The 18,739-nt window shown below is 39.4% G+C and overlaps 1 protein-coding gene across 1 annotated transcript in view; it reads left to right on the top strand.

Moving 5' to 3' along the window:
• Positions 1-18,739, top strand: part of KCNQ5 (potassium voltage-gated channel subfamily Q member 5) — a 715,330-nt gene that overhangs the window by 629,395 nt on the left and 67,196 nt on the right. The window contains exon 10 of the mRNA XM_036768782.1: positions 5,215-5,435. Coding sequence (XP_036624677.1) covers positions 5,215-5,435 — 221 coding nt within the window. The remainder of the gene's footprint in view (positions 1-5,214; positions 5,436-18,739) is intronic.

The following is an 18,739-nucleotide window of genomic DNA, read 5'->3' as shown; positions in this document are numbered from 1 at the left end:
TGGTGATTGTGTATAGCTCTTAGTGTGGGGGGTCTGTTGTCTTGGGACATTTTCAAAAATTGCCAAATGTCTGCTACCTCGGGTTTCTCCTACTCATATCTTCTACTCATCACTTTCTATTTCTCCTAACTGTGTTGTTTTGAATGATTTGCATGTGATGTGAATCTTGACTAAATGAGACCTCCCTCTATTTTTCTGCATATTTAGTCAAAATGTGTCTTTATTGGCAAAATGTTCATTTGTTTCAAGAACATCATTTTTGCTTCCAGTTCTCTTCTTCTGGTCAGGAAGGGAATTTGATTCTTTTTACATGCACATACTGCATTATAATATTGTAAGAAACTATTACCTCTGCCAAATAATAAGTATGGATCATTTTTTTTCTTTTCCACTGTCTGGTCATTTTTAACATGCACACCCCTACACAAAAGGATCAAAAGGATGTATCCTAATCACAACTGGTTGCATCTAGATGCCATCTATAAACAGAGAAACTACATGAGTCCACTTTCTTAAAAAATTCAAGCCACTAATTTTGAGCAATTACTGTGATCTTCAATATGTTTCTATAAATGTTTGCTGAAACACTATGAAATATTTCATTTATTCTTAATTCATTAAATTAATATTTATTACCAATAAGGATAGTTCCATAGTAACTGATGATATACGTGATCATTTTCATTTAAAATAGAAGTTGATGTGTGCACCTACAGAATTTTGTTGTGATAATGATTCTCTCACATCTCTTTCCCCTCCCCCTCAACCTAATTGGAAATGGCCTTGCATTCCTTTCATGTAACAGAACTGAAAAAGTATTGCTTGTTGCTTCTATGGTCTCTGCATTCACAGGAGAATTACAAATGAATGAAGCAGGAACCTGATTTGGCTTGATTTGTAGAAGAAAAAAAAAAACCTAAGCCCTTTCCTAGTAGTGAAATGCTTAGTAATGTGATCCTCTATTTCCCCTAGTAAGCTCTGTAGTAATAAACAGAAGCTCTTCAAGATGTACACCTCTCGGAAACATAGGTATCCAGCATCCTGTCTATTGACATGATCTTTGAGAATGCCAACTAACATCAGGTGCATGATTAGTTTACACTCCCTCTCCCTCCTTAGAGCTTTACAGATTCTGACTTCTAGGGACTCTCTCTTGATTGGGGGGTTTTCAACCTGCTTGTAATTTTCCCTGTTGCCTGTTGCCTGTCATGATATATCTACTACAGTGGCAATTGAGCGATGCCATCATAGTGTTATCTCTCAATCCCCTGGCACATCCATCTAGTTGAAAAATTGTTCCAGCTGCACTGGAAGCTGAGTTCAACTCAGTTGTGTCCAAGGCGGGAACTTAAAGATACTTAATCATATGAAAGGCTCAACTCGTCATTGCATATTCATCTGACTACTTCATTCTAAGCCCAAACGACTTACTGGAATAGTGTTGGCGGTATTATGATGCTGCAGCCACATTCCCTTGTAGGAAACCTTTGGAATATACTGCATGCTGGGCTGTATGAATACCCTATACTTACTTCTGGTTGCTGTTGAAGAGAAGATCTTCTTAGAGCTGGTTTGTGTAGGCTTGGAAGTATGAGGGTCCAGGTTTAGCCAGAGCAGAGCTTTGATTTAGTTGGATTCTGATGCCTTCTTGATGCCCTTCCCCCAAAGTGAATATTTAGCTTATTAATTTCTTAGGGATAATTCAGAAATTTCTCACTCAAAACACTGGCACATAAATATTCTTGGGGTGGAGGGGAGGGAGGGGAAGAAAGAAATAAGAAAAGGGTAAATTCCCTAAGCTAACCAGTAGAAAGCCTGAATCTTAATCAGTGTACTTTTCAATAATAGCTCCCTAATCAGTATAATAACTGCCTAATCAAGACGTTCTATTAATTTCCAGTGAGGAAAAGAAGTGGATAGGCTAATAAAAGCAATAAGTGGGCACAAGGCCAGATCTGTGCCTCTAAAACAAGGGTGCTTAATCTTTTTTGTGTCAGGTCCCCTTTTGGTAGTCTGGTGAATGGATTCTTTCTCTGAATAATGTTTCTAAATACATAAAATAGTCAGGATTACAAAAGAAAGCACTTATACTGAAATACAGATATCAAAATGTTAAAAATAATAAACCAAGTTGACATGCCAGTTTGAGGACTCCTGCTCTAAAGGAAAGTTTTGCTTGTTAGGAGATTAGAATTTGACTCTTTTACTACACATTAATATACATTTATGAAAAAGAAAAAGAAGATAGTGAATCTTTTGAAATTTAGTATTCTTGACAGTTTCAATATTGTCGAATTTGTTACTAAATAATTTCTTGAAGACTACGGAATTTGTGTTCCTGTTGGACCTTAGTAAATAGCTATTGAGTGTACCAAAAAAAGGTCAAAAAGCTGAGTACATAGAGACATATCCCTCACCCTCATCATTACTCCATTTGGTTGCCAGGATTCAGCAAATGAAATAATATTCCACTGAAATATGACCCATTTTTCTCTCTGTTTTATAGTTAATGTTGAACCCTGTTTTCATAATGGCTCATTTTTAAAGTAGTCATTTCTTGTCTTATGAAAATCTGAGTTGATTGAATGAAACCAATAATTTCTACTGTTTATTTTTACTTTGCAGCAGCTGAAATAAGAAACAGAACAAATAAGATTCATATTATTCTTGATCTGCCACTTTCTATCAGTTTCCCACTCATTTAATTAGTACAAGAAAGAGACAGGTCTAGAAAGGGACAGAGGTAGGGACTGACTATGTGCTCTCATTTGCATAGGAAACTTCTTGGTAAGGAAACCCTCTCCACCAATGCAGGCTGGCACCTTCTCTGCCACTAACAGAGGGTTGCCTAGAGCACTGAGAGGTTAAGTGATTTGCACACAGAGTCATACAACTAACTTGTGTCAGAGACAAGATTTGAACCCAAGTCTTCCTGGCATCAAGGCTGCCTCTCTCTCTATTACTCCTTGCCACCTCTTCCATTCATTTAGCAAATGCTAAAAAGAGACAAAGCTTAAGAAAAATCATTTTACTTCATTTAAAACCAAGTTTCAATAATAATTGCCATCTATAAACCTGGAAAAGTTAATGGAATTAAATTAAGTAAAGAGAGAATATATGTAATGATAGTTGTATATCATTGGAGCCATTCATTAATCTTGGTGAAGACATCCTAGCCATTAGAAGCTTCTTGGACTAGTCACAAGTATAAGTGATTAAGCAAATGTCCAGAGATTAAGAGGTGATTTGAACTGGAGTATAATAAGCCTGAACACTTGCTTCCTTTTTCCTAGGTAAAAAAATGAGTCGAGGGTCAGCTAATTGTAGGATTTTGTTTACCAGGATTTGTTAGCATCTTGTGTGAGAGGAGGTGACATTTTTTAGCTCTCCAGTGACATGATGTTCTTTTTTCAACCATTAGTGACTTTTATAGAGTAGTATGAGAATATAGAAATGTAGGTGTTTTACATTAGTTGTTTTTTCCTAAGGTAATCTGCCACCTAGACAATGTGGTTTACCACATACAAATCTTGTTACTGATGTGATTGTTTTAAAGAATTCTTGAAACAGTCCCCTTTTACAAAGCTGCCCAGCATGTTCTTTGCATGTGTCTCCCACTCCCACTCCCTCTACTTCAACCATTCATGCTAGACTCAGCCATGTTTGTATCCAAATGAAGAGCAGTCAAGTGCATGGTCAAGCTGTCGATTGTTCTCCAGAATTTCATGACCTCAGGAGTTCATGGTTTGATTTGTTTTCATACTGTATAAGCACACATAAAATGTTGTGTCTCCTTAAAGTATCATCTGTTAAGCAACTAGGCATGGAAAAAAATGTTAATGTTTCTCGTTAGCTACAAAATACATATCCACTAAACACATTTGCTGTTGGCATGCTGCAGTTTGGGACAATGGACCTTGCGGTAAGTGGAAAAGACAAGGCCTCCACTTCATGAGTAGTTGGACAGCCCTTGTCAATAAAAATGCCTCTTTCTCCCACCCATCTTCATACCTCCCAAAGGCTGTGACACAACAGCCTTCGATTAGACCCAATGAAATGATTTCAGATCCCATGGAACTGCCAGGAACTCTACCTTGAGCCTGCGACCTCATTATCCTATAAAGCCAATACACAAGTTTGTCCACACAGCTAACTGTGTATCACCCTCCTGCAAATACTTCTAGCTATTTTCTGGGTGGAACACTGAAGCAAACCAAGCAGATACACAATACTCATAATGTACCAGCACAGACTTACAGGGCAAAGCAGAAATGACTCACACGTATGCAAAAGAACGCCAGGCAGAGTCACCAACTTGCAAGCACATGGATAGAGAAGAAATGCCTTACCTGTAGATGTATGTGATGTCCTGTGTCTGATATTTTAAAAGTCCAACTTTTATCAGTCACTGTTAATGCAAACCTAGCTGGCATTTGAGAACTTGGCTGCCCTGCCAGAAATAATTTACAAGCTGCCACAGCAAATCAATAACCTGTTTAACAGCAGGAAATTGTGTTAGTGAACATGGAACATAGCATCACGTTTCTGTTAATCGGTCATCATACTCATTACATCTCAGAGTTGTTCTCTCTTGCCTGTTGTCTGTCTCACACAAATGAATGTCAGCCTAAAGGAAATGTGAAGTGTGGAGTGTTGTTTGTCTGACAATATGTATGCAGTATTGCCAGCTGTCATGAAAATGCATGAATCTCTCAGTATCATAACCTCCTTGCCCGCAAAATAAGCAGCATGTGGAAAATATATATGTATATCAATAACTGTTTTCCTGTAGAAATGATTAGAAATGCACTGAACCCTGCTCTGAACAGGAAATAAATATGAAAACTCTCTAAAGTTAAAACCATCAGGAAAACCACCTGCTTGTCTCCTAAAAGTAAAAACTTAGCTGGCTTGTAGTTCTCTTTCATTGGATTTTCTCCAAATTTCCGTGCTTTGTTTTAATCCTTTCTACAGTTAATCCAAGAGGAACTACCTATAAAATGTGATTGATTTCAAGGGTGTGCAATCACACAGATTGGAAAGGCTTCTTTTTTTTTTTTAGGATGGGGGAGGGTGGGAACCAGTTTTTTTTCTTTTTTGAATTGCTGTACTGCCTAAGATACGCACTGCGTACAGGTGACTCGAATTAAATTTCCAAGTGAAGATGAAGAAATACATCGAGCTATAATAAAACACCCCATCTGTTTCTCACAGCCAGAAGCTAAGTTTTAAAGAACGGGTCCGGATGGCTAGCCCAAGAGGTCAGAGTATCAAAAGCAGACAAGCATCGGTGGGAGACCGGCGATCGCCAAGCACAGACATCACGGCTGAGAGCAGCCCAACCAAAGTGCAGAAAAGCTGGAGTTTCAATGACCGAACTCGCTTCAGACCTTCCCTGCGTCTCAAAAGTTCTCAGCCAAAGCCAGTAATAGATGGTGAGATGCTTTTTCGTTTTCCCCATGCCTATTTTGTCTTTGAATTGTCTGGGGTTTTTTTTTTTTTCATTTTCTCCATGCCCATTTTGTAGTTGATATGTGGTATTTAGATCATATTAAATAACTAATCGTCCAAGGGACTGCTTGAAGAATGAGGAAACAACCCTTAGGAGAGAATACTGTGTCTTTATTCAAAATTCATTCTTTGCCTTTGAGCATTTGGGAGACTATAAAGAATATAATTTTACTTTTTAAAAAGCTTCAGTAGAAAAAAAAAAAAAGGCAACACTTCAAAGAAAGTGGCCTGAAAAGGATATTTATTTCATTAGTTCCTCTCTAATAACTATGAAAAAAATCAGCTATTTCTCAGATAAACCCATCAAGACCAATGTGGGCTTTCTTTTAGTCTCTGTTGCTTCAGATCAAATTTGGTCTTTCAGGCTGCCATTGACTTTGTACAGTGCTGTATTAAGTCTCTCATGTGTACTAGGCAAAGTCTCTGATTTTAATTAAACACTTAGAAAGCAAGGTAGGCACCACTGCCAATTCTGTCATAGCTGATCTATCATAAAATCAACTGGCCTTAGAGAGATTACTACTGGATGACCCTTTTACAGTCTTCCAAGGTAAGTCAAATGCAAGCACATTGGGAAAGGCATGGAATTTTCCTTCTGTCAAGGAATTAAATTTATACTGATTGAACATCTTGCAGCAGGACAAGTGGGCTTGCCGGCCAACATATTTTCTTGAGTGGAATGTGGATTTACTTTTATAAAACACTTTACTTTTCTATTTGAGGGGAAAATGAAAGTTAATATTAGCTGACATCTACATAGAATTCTAACTATCAAAACACCTCTCTTCCCAACCCTATGAGGCATCTAGTAGAGAATGAATAAATGAATGAATGAAAAAGAATTTTTTTAAATTTTTACTATATGCAAAGCACTGTGCTGTCAAGAATACAAATAGAAAAGATAGTCCCTGCTCTCAAAAGTTCATACTCCAACAGCAGGAGATGGGAATGAAGATCATGTGAGTAGACCTATCTGGAGCAGTAAATTAAAAATCAGTGATACATAAAATTTTGTAAGTACAGTGTAGCCAAATTATGGAGAGCCTCCACGTGAAATGAAAGGCGTTGGACCAGAATGGAGGGCCTCCTGGCCTCAATTTCATCATCTCTAAAATTAAAATGTTGTTATCTAAGATCCTTTCCAGATCTAATAGTCATGGAGTCCAAGCCAACTAAGATACGATAGGCCATGGGGGAAAATTGAAGCTTCGGAGTATATCATATGATGAGAGCCATATGCTTAGGAAGATTAGTCTATCCATGATCTATGTGGGATGGGTTGTTGCTGAGTCATTTCAGTCATGTCTGACTCTCTGTGACCCCATTTGGGGTTTTCTTGGCAAAGATACTGAAGTAGTTTGCCATTTCCTTCTCCAGCTCATTTTACAGATGAGGAAATTGAGGCAAACAGGGTTAAGTGACTTGCTCAGGGTCCCACAGCTAGTGAGTATCTGAGACCAGATTTGAACTCAGGTCTTCCTGACTCCAGTTCTTGCAGTTTATCCACTAAGCCACCTAGCTGTAGGATGGATGAGAGGAGTTAAAACTGAAGTGAAGGAGACCTGTAAGACGACTGTTCTAATAATCCAAGTACAAGGTGATGAAACCTTGAGCTTGTTGAATACAGCATGGAAAGCCCTTCACAGTCTGGCCCAGGCCTACTTCCCCAAACCTAGAGTACATTACTCACCTTTGCACAATTCTAGCCAAATTGGCCAGCTCACTGTCCCTCCACACAGCACAGTCCATCTCTATTCTTTTGAATAATCTGTTCCCCAAGCCTAGAATGCACTCATAGTACCTTATTTAGAGCTGGAAGGGACCTGAAAGACAATCGGGTCCAACTCTTTCATTTTACAAATGAGGAAACTATGACCCAAGGAAATTAAGGGACTTATCCAAGGTAACACAGATAGTGATTGACAAAGATAGGATTTTAACTCTTCTCCATAGGCTCCTTCCCTTCTATTCTAATTCTCTTGCTAGGCAAAAAAAAAAAACCCTTCAATTGACGATCTGCCCCCTTCTAAGCTACCATCCAACCTCTCTCCTTTTTGCCTGATGAATCTCTGAATCATATGGTTCTTGTCAGAACTGTTTTTAGGGTACAGCAAATTAGCTTTGAATGCTACTCCCCCTGCTTTGAACAGGTGGGTAAAGAGCAGAAAGGAAAAAAAGAGTTGGCTCCATTAACTGTCGCAAAAAAAAAAAAACCTAAAATTCATATAGATAGATATAGATCTAGATGAAAAATTGTCCAAAAAACAAGCAAAGTGCTTAGTCTATCCTGTTTCCCATCTCCACACATTCTTCAGGTGCATGGTTTGTAACTTTTCTCCACTTTAGGACTCATCTTGATGTTCATTTTTATCCTGATTTCACCCATATATGCTCAAAGGGACATAAAGATATAAGTACAGTGGTATCAAACCCAGGTGCAAAAGGGGCTGACTAAACCATATATAAGGATCTGTGCAGATGACATTAACTTAGAAAACCACATAGTAATATTATCTAAGTTTTATTGTATTTTTACTTACTTTAATAAGTATTTCCCAGTTACATTTTAATCTGGTTTTTGGCTATACTCAGGAGTGTTATGGTCCATCTATGTGGCCCCCTAGGCTGTATTGTTTGACATCTCTGATATAGTGGATAGAACTGGCTTCTGAGCCAGGAACACCTCTTTGTCTCTTATACATACTGGCTATATGACCCTCGGTAAGTCACTTAGTTTCTCAGTACTCTAGACAACTCTGTAAGTGTGTGATTGGTAGATCAGGTTTCTTCATCTGGAATTTTCCTTTAACCATAGGTCCAATCCTCATTTCTATGGCTATGCTTAGGAGAGACCCAGTATAATCTGCCCTGTTCTCCCCCTTGAAGTCGCCTTTCTCTATCGTCATCCACAAGAGCCTAAATCCATTTCTATTTTATTTATAACCCTAATTCTGTTTCTAACTCTAACTCTCACTAGATTGTCTTTGAATTTTCTTCCAGGCCTATAATTGTATAATATAATACACACACACACACACACACACACACACACACACACACACACACACACACATAATCATATAATATAATCTATAATCATATAATATCCAAATACTCCTTCCAACTACATTTTTATCCCTAGTACCACCAATGCACTAAAATTGCCCTGTTGAAGACTGTCAGTATAAACTCAGAAGGAGTAAAGATAAAAAGGTTTAGTCTATCAGTTCAATGGTGGTGACTTGTACTTCACTAATAGTCAACAATGGAATAACCATCAACAATTCAATTTTTACAGATAATCGACTTGCCTACACTGGCTATTTTCCTTCTCTTTATTCCATCTCTCTTTTCTGCTTCTTTTCTTAACCTTAATGCAAAAGCATTTATTGGAATAGCTGAGTAATAAGATTTATTTTTTAAATAGCTTATTATTTTTATTTTGCAACTAATTTTCTTTTATTTCTATGTCCCTCCTATTTCTTTCCCCTCATTAAACAAATTTAAAAAAATTTTCAAGCCCTCAAAGGTTTGAAAAAACCTTTGAAAAATCCCTTAGTACATAGTTTGGCAAAAGCACTTCCCACATTAACTATGTCCAAAAATGTATGTTTCTCTCTGCCTCTTAAATTCATCACCTCTCTGCTGTGAGGTGTGACATGTTACATATGCATTTTTTGGACTCTTGGTTTATCATTTTGTTGATCAGAGTTCTAGTCTTTTAAAGCTGTTTTTTTTTCTTATAATATTATCTTTATATAAATTGTTCACCTAGTTCTGCTCACTTCACTTTGAATCAGTTCACAAAGATCTTCCCAATTTCCACCGAGTTTCTCCATTTTGTCATTTATTATGGCATAGTAATAAAATTCACAGTAGAACATTTCCTCCAAAACAAGGCATACTCTCCCACCAACATATATACCATTAATGGGAAGGATAGGCAAGGAGAGATCTCAAGAATAAGCACTTTCCACTTGGGAAATGCATGAGGAGGGACAACAGACACATCCAGCACTGCAGGGCTCCCAGTGTTAACTCAAGATGTCTTTGCATTGCTGTTCATTGGGTGTTATTATTGGGATTGGATGTTTGACTCTGCCCTTCCCTCCAGCTCTGGACTTAGCTGAAGTCCTTGACTAAGAAACTGGCAGATCTTTCAGGGAGATTGAGAACCCTAACTTACAGCCACTAAAGGTCCTTCCCCATAGTGAGAGTCTGAGCAAGAGCCCCTCTCTGGGCACTGAGCTTTCTCTTTTCCAAAAATCTCTCACATAAGGTTGAGGTCGATTTTCCTCCTCTTTTCCATCCACCTCTTTTTTTCATCGACTCTTCTTTTTCCATCCAGTTAACAGCTGGGGATTTCCCACTGGATGCCAAGCGCTATTCTAACTTTGCTCTTACTCTGGCACCCCTGTACATGGGTCATCCAGCTCCAGCTCGGTCTTAGTGATTACAGTCTGATGTTTCCTGACACTTCCTAATAGTGTCCCAGAAATATTTACCAGAAATAATTATTCCACTTTGCTCTGTATTGGTCAGAGGCACATCTGGACTGTGGTGTTCAGTTGGGAGTGCCACATTTTAAGAGAACTATTGATAAATTATAGTATATCCAGAAGACAGGAAAGATGGTGAAAAATCTGTAAACTCTATCTTATGAAAAGTTGAAGGAGCTGAGGGTGTTTAACCTGCAGAACAAAAAACTAAGGTGAGAGGTAGAATCAAAGAAGTACAGAAGCACAGAATGAGATGACCTTTTCCTGGCATCTCATTTTATATATGAAGAAATTAGAGTCCCAAAAGGTTAAATGACAGCTACATAGTAGGAGGGCTGGGATTAACTAGGCATCTCCTAAGGATTTCTACTCCATGTGATCTTTCTACCCTGACATACTGCCCATCTTCAAAGAATGAGAGGGTCATCATATGAAAGAAGAAACAGGCTTGTTCAGTGAGCAGAACTAGCACCAATTTCAACTTCACGTAAAGGAAGAACTAACAGAACTATTTCAACAATTCTAACTATTCGAACTCAACAAGGGAGGTAGCTAGGTGGTGCAGCAGATAAGAGCGCTGGCTCTGGAGTCAGCAGTATCTGAGTTCAAATGCAACCTCAGCTACTTACCATCTGTGTGACCCTAGGCAAGTCACTTAACCCCAATTGCCTCCAAAAACAAAATTAAAGTTTTTTTTAATAATAATGGAAATGAACACTTGGAACTAAATAGTAGGAATGGTCAAACGAAGACCAGACCTGTAGAGGGATATGGTAAAAAGATATTCATGCATTTAGTGAGAAGTTAAACTGGATGACCACTTTCAACCTTAATATTCCTTGATTATCTGAGCTGTGCTTGTGACTTTACCAATGGTGACTTCTCTGACAATTTTGAAGATGTCCAAACAAAAGTCTATATGGGAACTGACTGAGGAAGTACTGTGTTGGAAAAAAATGGTATTTTCATTTTAGGGATTTCTTACCTACCTTTTGAATCAGTCACAGGACACCAACAGTTACTTTAAAAAATAAATAACAGTCACTACCTACTACCACTCAATGTCACCACTTCTACACCTACTCCATTGCCAACAGACCCCTCCCCACCTGATAATCAAGAAAGAATCACTCACTGCGCTGCACATTTGGATGTTTCTCACCTGATAATCTTCAAATCTAGATAACCACCACCCTCACCATTCCATTTCTTCCTTCTTATTCCAAGGCTAATGTGCATCACTGAAGAAAGTTGCAAAATTTACCCAATTCCATCCAGTATAATAAATCATGGAGGCAGTTGATAAAGGATTGCCTTGGAGCCGGAGAGACTTGGGTTCTAATCCTACCTCTGACCATATTGGCAGTGTGACCCTGGGCAAATCTCTTAACCTCTTGAGTGTCCCTAGGGGACTCACTAGACCCTAAGTGGCAGTGGTAGCACCTGAGTTTCCTTTACCAGTGAAATTGAAGGTCCAGTTCAAAAACAAGAATAATCTCAACTAGTTTCTCACTACTGCCCAGAAGACTTTTTTTAGTCACCCTTAGTGACTTCCTTGGAGCAGCTAGGTGATAATAATGGATAGAACGCCAGGCCTGGAGTCAAGAAGACTCCCCTTCCTGAGTTCAAATCCAGCCTCCGACACGTAGTAGCTATGTGACCTTGGGCAAGTCACTTAACTCTATTTGCCTTAGTTTCTTCATCTATAAAATGATCTGGAGAAGGAAATGGCAAACCACTCCAGTATCTTTGCCAAGCAAACCCCAGATGGGGTCATGAAGAGTCAGACACGATTGAAACCACTGAACAAGAACAGTAGCAATGACTCCCTTAGTGTCTCGTTCCACACAACAATTTTTCTAAACCTTTTCCTCTCTCTTTGAATCCTTATTGTGTCTCTAGCACCCATAGTCATAGGAGATACATTTTCTACAGCTCAGTGTATTTTGCTGAGAAAGTTGAAGCCTTCTAATGGAGGACTCCCTCAGCTCCACCCTTAGACGCTTCTCAGCACTAATTCTGCTCTCCCTTCCTTTCATCCTATCTTAATAAGAGGCATCTCCAAACCCTAATAAGGCTAATTAATCTCTCTACCCAACTACTTGATCCCATCACCTCCTTCCTCCCCTAGGACCTTGTTCCATCCTTCCCCCTTTCTCTCATTCAGTTGCAATCCCTCCTTTGCCCTTAGTCTGCCAAAAAATACCCCCATCTTTTTAAAAAAAATCCCTCTCTTGGTCCTTCAGTCCCAACCACTAATTGTCCCATCTCTCCTATGACTTTCATACCCCAATTTCTTGAAAATATTGTTTATACTTATGAGTCTGGTGGAGTTTTGGGGGGAGGGGGATGTTTGAGGGCAGAGTTGTATTTTTTACCTAGACCTTTGATTTAATCCATTTAAGTCCCAGGTGATATAACTTCCTCTACCAGTGAAGCTCAGCACCTTCTCTCCAAGTCTTCAAGAATTGCCCTGGGGCCCTGAAAGGTTGAGCCATTTGAGCCAGATGGGTCACACAGCCAATATGTGTCATGAGCCTGTCTTGGCCCCTGATCAGTCTTCCTGACTCTGAGGCTGGCTCTTGATCCACTACAATGATGCCTCTACCTTCCAAGGGTTAATTAGCTTTTTGTGTGTCATGGACTGCTTTGGCGGTCTGGTGAAAGCAATGGACTGCTTCTCAGAGTAATAGGTTTAAATGCATAAAATAATATACATAGAATTACAAAGGAAACCAGTTATATTGAAATAGTTATCAAAAAAAATTTAACATGTTCATGAACTCCAGGTTAAGAACTGTTCATCTAGATTTTTACCTAAACTCTATATGTCTCTTCTCTCTCTGCCCCTGTTCCTATGACAGTGTTCTGTACACAGCACAGACATAATAAATATAGAATTGAATTGAATCCAATCCCATCTGTGTCAGGAAAAGAGGCCCTACTCAGGGAGTTTAGGAAAACTCCCAATTGAGTCAGTTCTATCCATTTCAATAAGTTTTTTTTTTTCATGCCATATGGACAGCACTATGCTAGGCACAGTGGGAGATATACATGAGATAAAAGATGTGGTGTCTCCCTTCAAACAACTTATATCCTTGATATTACCTAGTCTGAGGTAAGAGTTTTGCTTCCCTTTATAACCCTTTTTCACAGGGTTTTGTGCAGCTTTGGAGAAAAAAAAAATCTAATCTTCAGAATCCTTCAACCTCTGATTTTTCAGAGCCATCCTGTAGTTGACCTCTAAAATAAGCACAAAATTAGCTATTACACAAATCCCAGAATCTAGCCCATATTGGAGAAGCACTTTTCTGATACATGGTATCTTCCATTCATAGATCTTAAATTATTTCCTCTCCAATACACACTTGGCCATTGGCTTCATAAAAACATACCAATACGAAACAATTTTAAAATTATATTTAAAAGTTTTCATGATGTGCTATACTTGATAAAGAAGAAAAAGGGGGTTAGACAGATCTGGACTTTTTTTCTTTTTTTTTTCACAAGTACATGGCTGACACAGGAAAAAAAAAAAACATGAAGTTGTCCACTGGTTCCTTTTTGCTCTCCTCAGTACAGAATTCAGCTGCATTGTTCAGCTATACCCCAATGCCCCTTTCCTCCACATGATTTTGGCCCAACTTTTTCTCATTTTTAGAATCAGAGTCTCTGTGTTGAAAGGGAGCTTAGAGGTCATTTGGTTCTACTGCCACGGAAGTATGAATCCTCCCTGACAAGTGGTCATCTAGTCCAGGGCTTCTTAAACTTTTTCCACTCTCGACCCCTTCATTACTTCCTAAACTGTGGGTCTCGGCCCCATATAGATGAGTAGTCTTGCAATATCCATTGCAGAAAAGCCACCCGTTGTCCAAGAGAAGAACACATAGGCCTTAGCAGAACGTTTCCTGGATAAATTTACTCTTGGGACCTTCACTTATGGAGATAAGTTCTCAGGTATCTCCCTTGCCTTCTGCTTGTGAAAGATTCCATCTTTCATGAGTCTGTCCGAGGAACAACCAGCATTCCCATCACTCATACAGTTTCTCCCTATGATACTTCCCATGGTTCTATTGAATACTTATGAGATTTCAAAAACCATTGAATCTTGCCCTCAGTCATTGGAAGCTAGTTTGGTGAGGCTTTGGGTTTTTTTTTTTAACACTACAGTTTATGTTATGCATTAGCATATTTTTTTAAATTGAAAATTCTAAGTGTTCATTAGATAAATATGCACTAACTAAACAGACTGCCAACTCCATGTTTATAGAATTTAGAAAATCAGTCCTATCCATGCCCCTTTCTCATCCACATGCTATAAATTTATCTCTTCCAGCTTCCCTAGTGAATAATAATTGCTAGCATTGACTTTGAGGTATGCCAAGCACTCTACATATATTATTTCATTTGATTCTCACAGCAACCTTGTCAGATAAATAATATTATTAGTGGCACAGTGAGTAGTGCACCGGCCCTGGAGTCAGGAGGACCTGAGTTCAAATGTAGCCTTGGACACTTGACACACTTACTACCTGTGTGACCTTGGGCAAGTCACTTAACCCCAACTGCCCTGCCTTCCTCCCTCTAAAAAAAAAAATAATAATATCCCCATTTTACAGATGAGAAAACTGAGGCTTAGAGAGGGTCACACAGCTAGTAAGTGTCTGAGGCAGGATTTGAACTTAGATCTTCTTGAAACCAAGTCCAGCACGTTTAATCACCGTGCAATTCGAAATCCCACCATGCAATGGGCATAATGCTATGCTCTAGAGATTTAAAATTTAAAGAAAAAACACTCATTACCTTCAAGACACTTATATTCTGGGGTGGGATGGGAGGGCAGGGAGGGAGACAACACATACCCAGGTAATCAACTACAACATAGATACAGAGTAAACACAAAATAACTTCAAGAGGAGGGGAAGATTCAATAACTAGGGGTTCCAGGAAAGGCCTTGACTAAGAGGTGGCCTTGAGCCGAGCCTTGAAGGGAGCTAGGGGTTCCAAGAGTTTGGGAGAGAGTTCATTTTAAACACAAAGACGGTGGCGAAAATGTTGTGTTCAGGCAATATCAAGTAAAACAGGTTTGCTGTTAAAAAAAAAATGTAAAAACCAAAGAGGCAGAGTAATATGTAATCAGCCTAGAAAAAATACATAAAGGACTTTTAATGCAAAACAGAAGAGCTCGAGTTTTCTCCTAGAGATGCTAAGAAGTCCCTGAAGCTTGGGAGTAGTAGGGGGAGGGAGAGGGGAGAGGTGACATGATCAGATTTGCCCTTTAGGAAGACAATTTCACCACTGTGTGGAGAATGGATTAGAGGAGAAAGAGACCAAAGGCAGTGAGACCAATTAGAAGGCTGCTATCCAGAGGAGAAGTGATGAAGGCCTAGAGAAGGGAATGAATGTGAGCCAAGAAGACACAGCATTTGATTGGATTATATATAACTGTGTATATCTAGATAGATAGATAGATATAGATATACACACATATATGTATATATTATACAATGTCCCAGTGACTCCAAATATCTATTACCTATAATAATAACTATAGATTATATATAACATAATATGTTATATATAATAATAATGGGCAGCTAGGTGGCAGAGTGGATAGAGTTCCAGGCCTGGAGTCAGAAAAACTCATCTTCCTGAGTTCACATCTGGTCTCAGACACTTACCAGCTATGTGACTTTGGCCAAGGCACTTAAGTTCGTGTGCCTCAGTTTTCTCATCTGCAAAAATTATCTGGAGAAGGAAACAGCAAACCACTCCAGTATCTTTGTCAAGAAAACCCCAAATGGAATTGTGAAGGCTTGGACACAACTGAAACGAGTGAGCAACAAAAATAAGAATGTGACTACCTCTGGACAAACTGATCTTACAATTCTTTAGGATTCTTGCTGTTGTCGTATTTACTGACACCACTTGCAAGCATTTGGCAGCCTCTGCCAGTGTGTCCCACCAGCAAAATGAAGGGAAGAATTAAGAGAAAATTCTTAGGGGTATTCACATTTCCCCAAAGGATCCAAGTGATGAGGAAAGGAAATGCTATATACCTGGCTATTGTAAAACTGAGCTCTATTGGCTGGGGCTGGAACCCAATTAGACTGATTCGTTGAGCCTGGACCATTTATTATGGGGAATGGTTAAAAACAGACCACCCAGGGAAGCAGAGCAAAGCTTACCAAGAATTTGGAATGATTCTGCCAACCACTCAGCTAGTTTCATGTGATCTGCCTCCAGGGAAGGCACCAGCTGTCTTGGCCATTATGGTGGAAGGGGTCATGGCCAAGGCAAATTGCCTATCTGTCCATCTCTTCTACTTTGAACCTAGGCTATTTGTATTGCTGTGCAAGGGAGGCTGGCGTGGTGGTTGACTGGAAGTGATGGAAGCCAAAGCCTTCTCTTGTATCATGAATTTACTATCAGCAGTTTGGGACAAAGCTGCCAGGCTCCAGGCAGTGGCTGCTCCAATTACCTAAATCAATAATGGAATCAGTCATTCTGGGTAATTGGAGCTGCCTTGCCCAAATCAGCCAGCTTTTTGTTTTAATGAAGATAGTCACCCTGGGGCATAGCCTAACCTAGATTTTGCCATTTGCAACTTGTCATTTTCCCTATGAAAAAAAAAACCAGCCTCTATTTATCATTTTCGAAAGCAAAAACCCAGGTTTTTCAGGGATCAAAGCTGCCTCTGAATTCGGCTTCTCCATACTGCCTCATCTAGCACATAGTAGGCAGGTAATGGAGCGTTGATAAATGAACATATAGGAAATGTTGGGCATTGGCCTGGCTCCTCATCGCCATCTCCTAATGAGGAGACACTGTTGTCTGCCTACAGAAAGTAGAAACATCCCCATTCACAAGCCATTTGAGGATGATTAATAGAGTCATGGCTTATTGTACTCCTAAACCATGCCCTTACACATGATCTTCAAAGGACAGAGTTGCCACAAGCAACAGAGAAAGCCATAGCTGAGAGATCAGAGAGGAGGAATCCTAAATACAGAAATCTGGCTTGGGTTCCCTGGAGGAAAAACCTGAGCATCTCTGAGACCCCTTCAGAGAAACATGAAGCCTCTGGAGAGAACAGAAATAACAGCAGCTAGAAGCAGTATTGGGTTCCTGGACCAAGCTGGACAATGCAACAATGGGGAGTCCCTGAAAAAGTAGAGGAATTTCAGGGGAAAGTGCCCTGGGCACAGAGGAGTATGCCCTGAGCAATGCTAAGTTCCTGAGCCAAATGGGACAGTTTTAGTGCTAATCAGAAGCTAGGGCCTTTGAGTATCGTCTGAGCAATGATTCAGGGGGGCAAACTTGGGCCTTACCCTTCACTGATGCTGTTAAGTCTGTGAATGGTACGGGTTAAGGGGATGAGAATCCACTTTTCATGACCCCAAGTATTTTCCAAGTACCCATTAAAAAAGGGACAACCCAGTCCCCTTGCAAGCAATTAAGATTACAACTCAATATATAACAATATATAGGATAGGTTTTTACCTGGTCAAGAAAAAAAAATAACAGAAAAGTCTTGAACTCAAGTCTATGAAAAGTTATGACAACTTTCCTTCCCCTCCTGGGGGCCCTATAGCCTATATAGTAGCCTATATAGCCATTTAGACTTCCCCCCCAATCAGTCAGTCAACAATATGTGTTGTATCCCCCTATTAGAACATAAGCTTCCTGAGGACAAGGACTGTCTCACTTTTGTATTTGTATTCCCTACACCTAATACAGTTCCTCGGCACATATAGATACTTAATAAATGTTTCTTTATTGAATGATTAAAGAGGGATGGGGGGAGAAGGGAGGCAAAACAGCCATCACAGGGCTGTAAAAGTGACTAGCCAAGGTGAGGACCGTAACAACAACGTAGCTAGCAGCTACTGTGGCTGTGTAAGACCAACAACACCAGCACACAGAAGAGCTGCCAGCACAGATTCTTGATCTGCTTTTCTAAGGAAAACAATGTTAAGGGGTTAACAATCTCACTTTATTCAAACATACATATATCATTCACTTAGTTCAGGGGGAAAAGCCAGCACCCTGAACTTCAGAGCAAATACAAACAAAAATTATGAACAGAAAATATCAGCAGATCAAATAACACAAACCAGTAGAGAGGCTTTTAGCTTTCTGTCTAACATCTAAGTACCTAGTCACCAGGGAAGCACCAACATCTGGGTTTTCAAGCTGAAGGGCTCCTTAACAACGGCTACCCAGAGTCTCATCTGGTCAAATCACATGATACTCTTCCAGTGAGTGAGAGCCCCAAACAAAACACTAACCTCTGAGTTTATATACCCTGTTCAAGGTCAAAGGGCGTCACAGCCACACAACTCAAACCTACATGAACTAGGCTTTCCCTTGACATAAGCAGATCATCAAAGATTCTCAATTTAATCAAAGAAACCAAGGCCAAACTCATTAAAGGTACTTGATTACCTAAGTTCTCCAAAAGAGAAAACAGTAAGAAAAAAAAAAAGTCCCACCTTATTTACCAATACAAGGACCTGCCAGAGAGGAAAGGAGAATTTTCTTCACTATTTCAGTTCTTGGGTTCAAGTATTTTGTGTTTTGCATTTTCTGTCAAATAAAATAAAGCCAATGCTATATTCAGTGTATTGTGAGCCTGAGTGCTTGAATAAGAGTTGAGGGTCCTCCCTTTTTGCGGACACTTGGACATGAGCTGATATTTTCTTTATAGTCCCAATGCTTAGCATAGA

This window comes from Trichosurus vulpecula, chromosome 7, assembly GCF_011100635.1.
Source record: "Trichosurus vulpecula isolate mTriVul1 chromosome 7, mTriVul1.pri, whole genome shotgun sequence".
Taxonomy (NCBI): Eukaryota; Metazoa; Chordata; class Mammalia; order Diprotodontia; family Phalangeridae; genus Trichosurus; species Trichosurus vulpecula.
The sequence above is the reverse complement of the archived record's forward strand: the minus strand, read 5'-3'. Positions and strand labels throughout refer to the sequence as shown.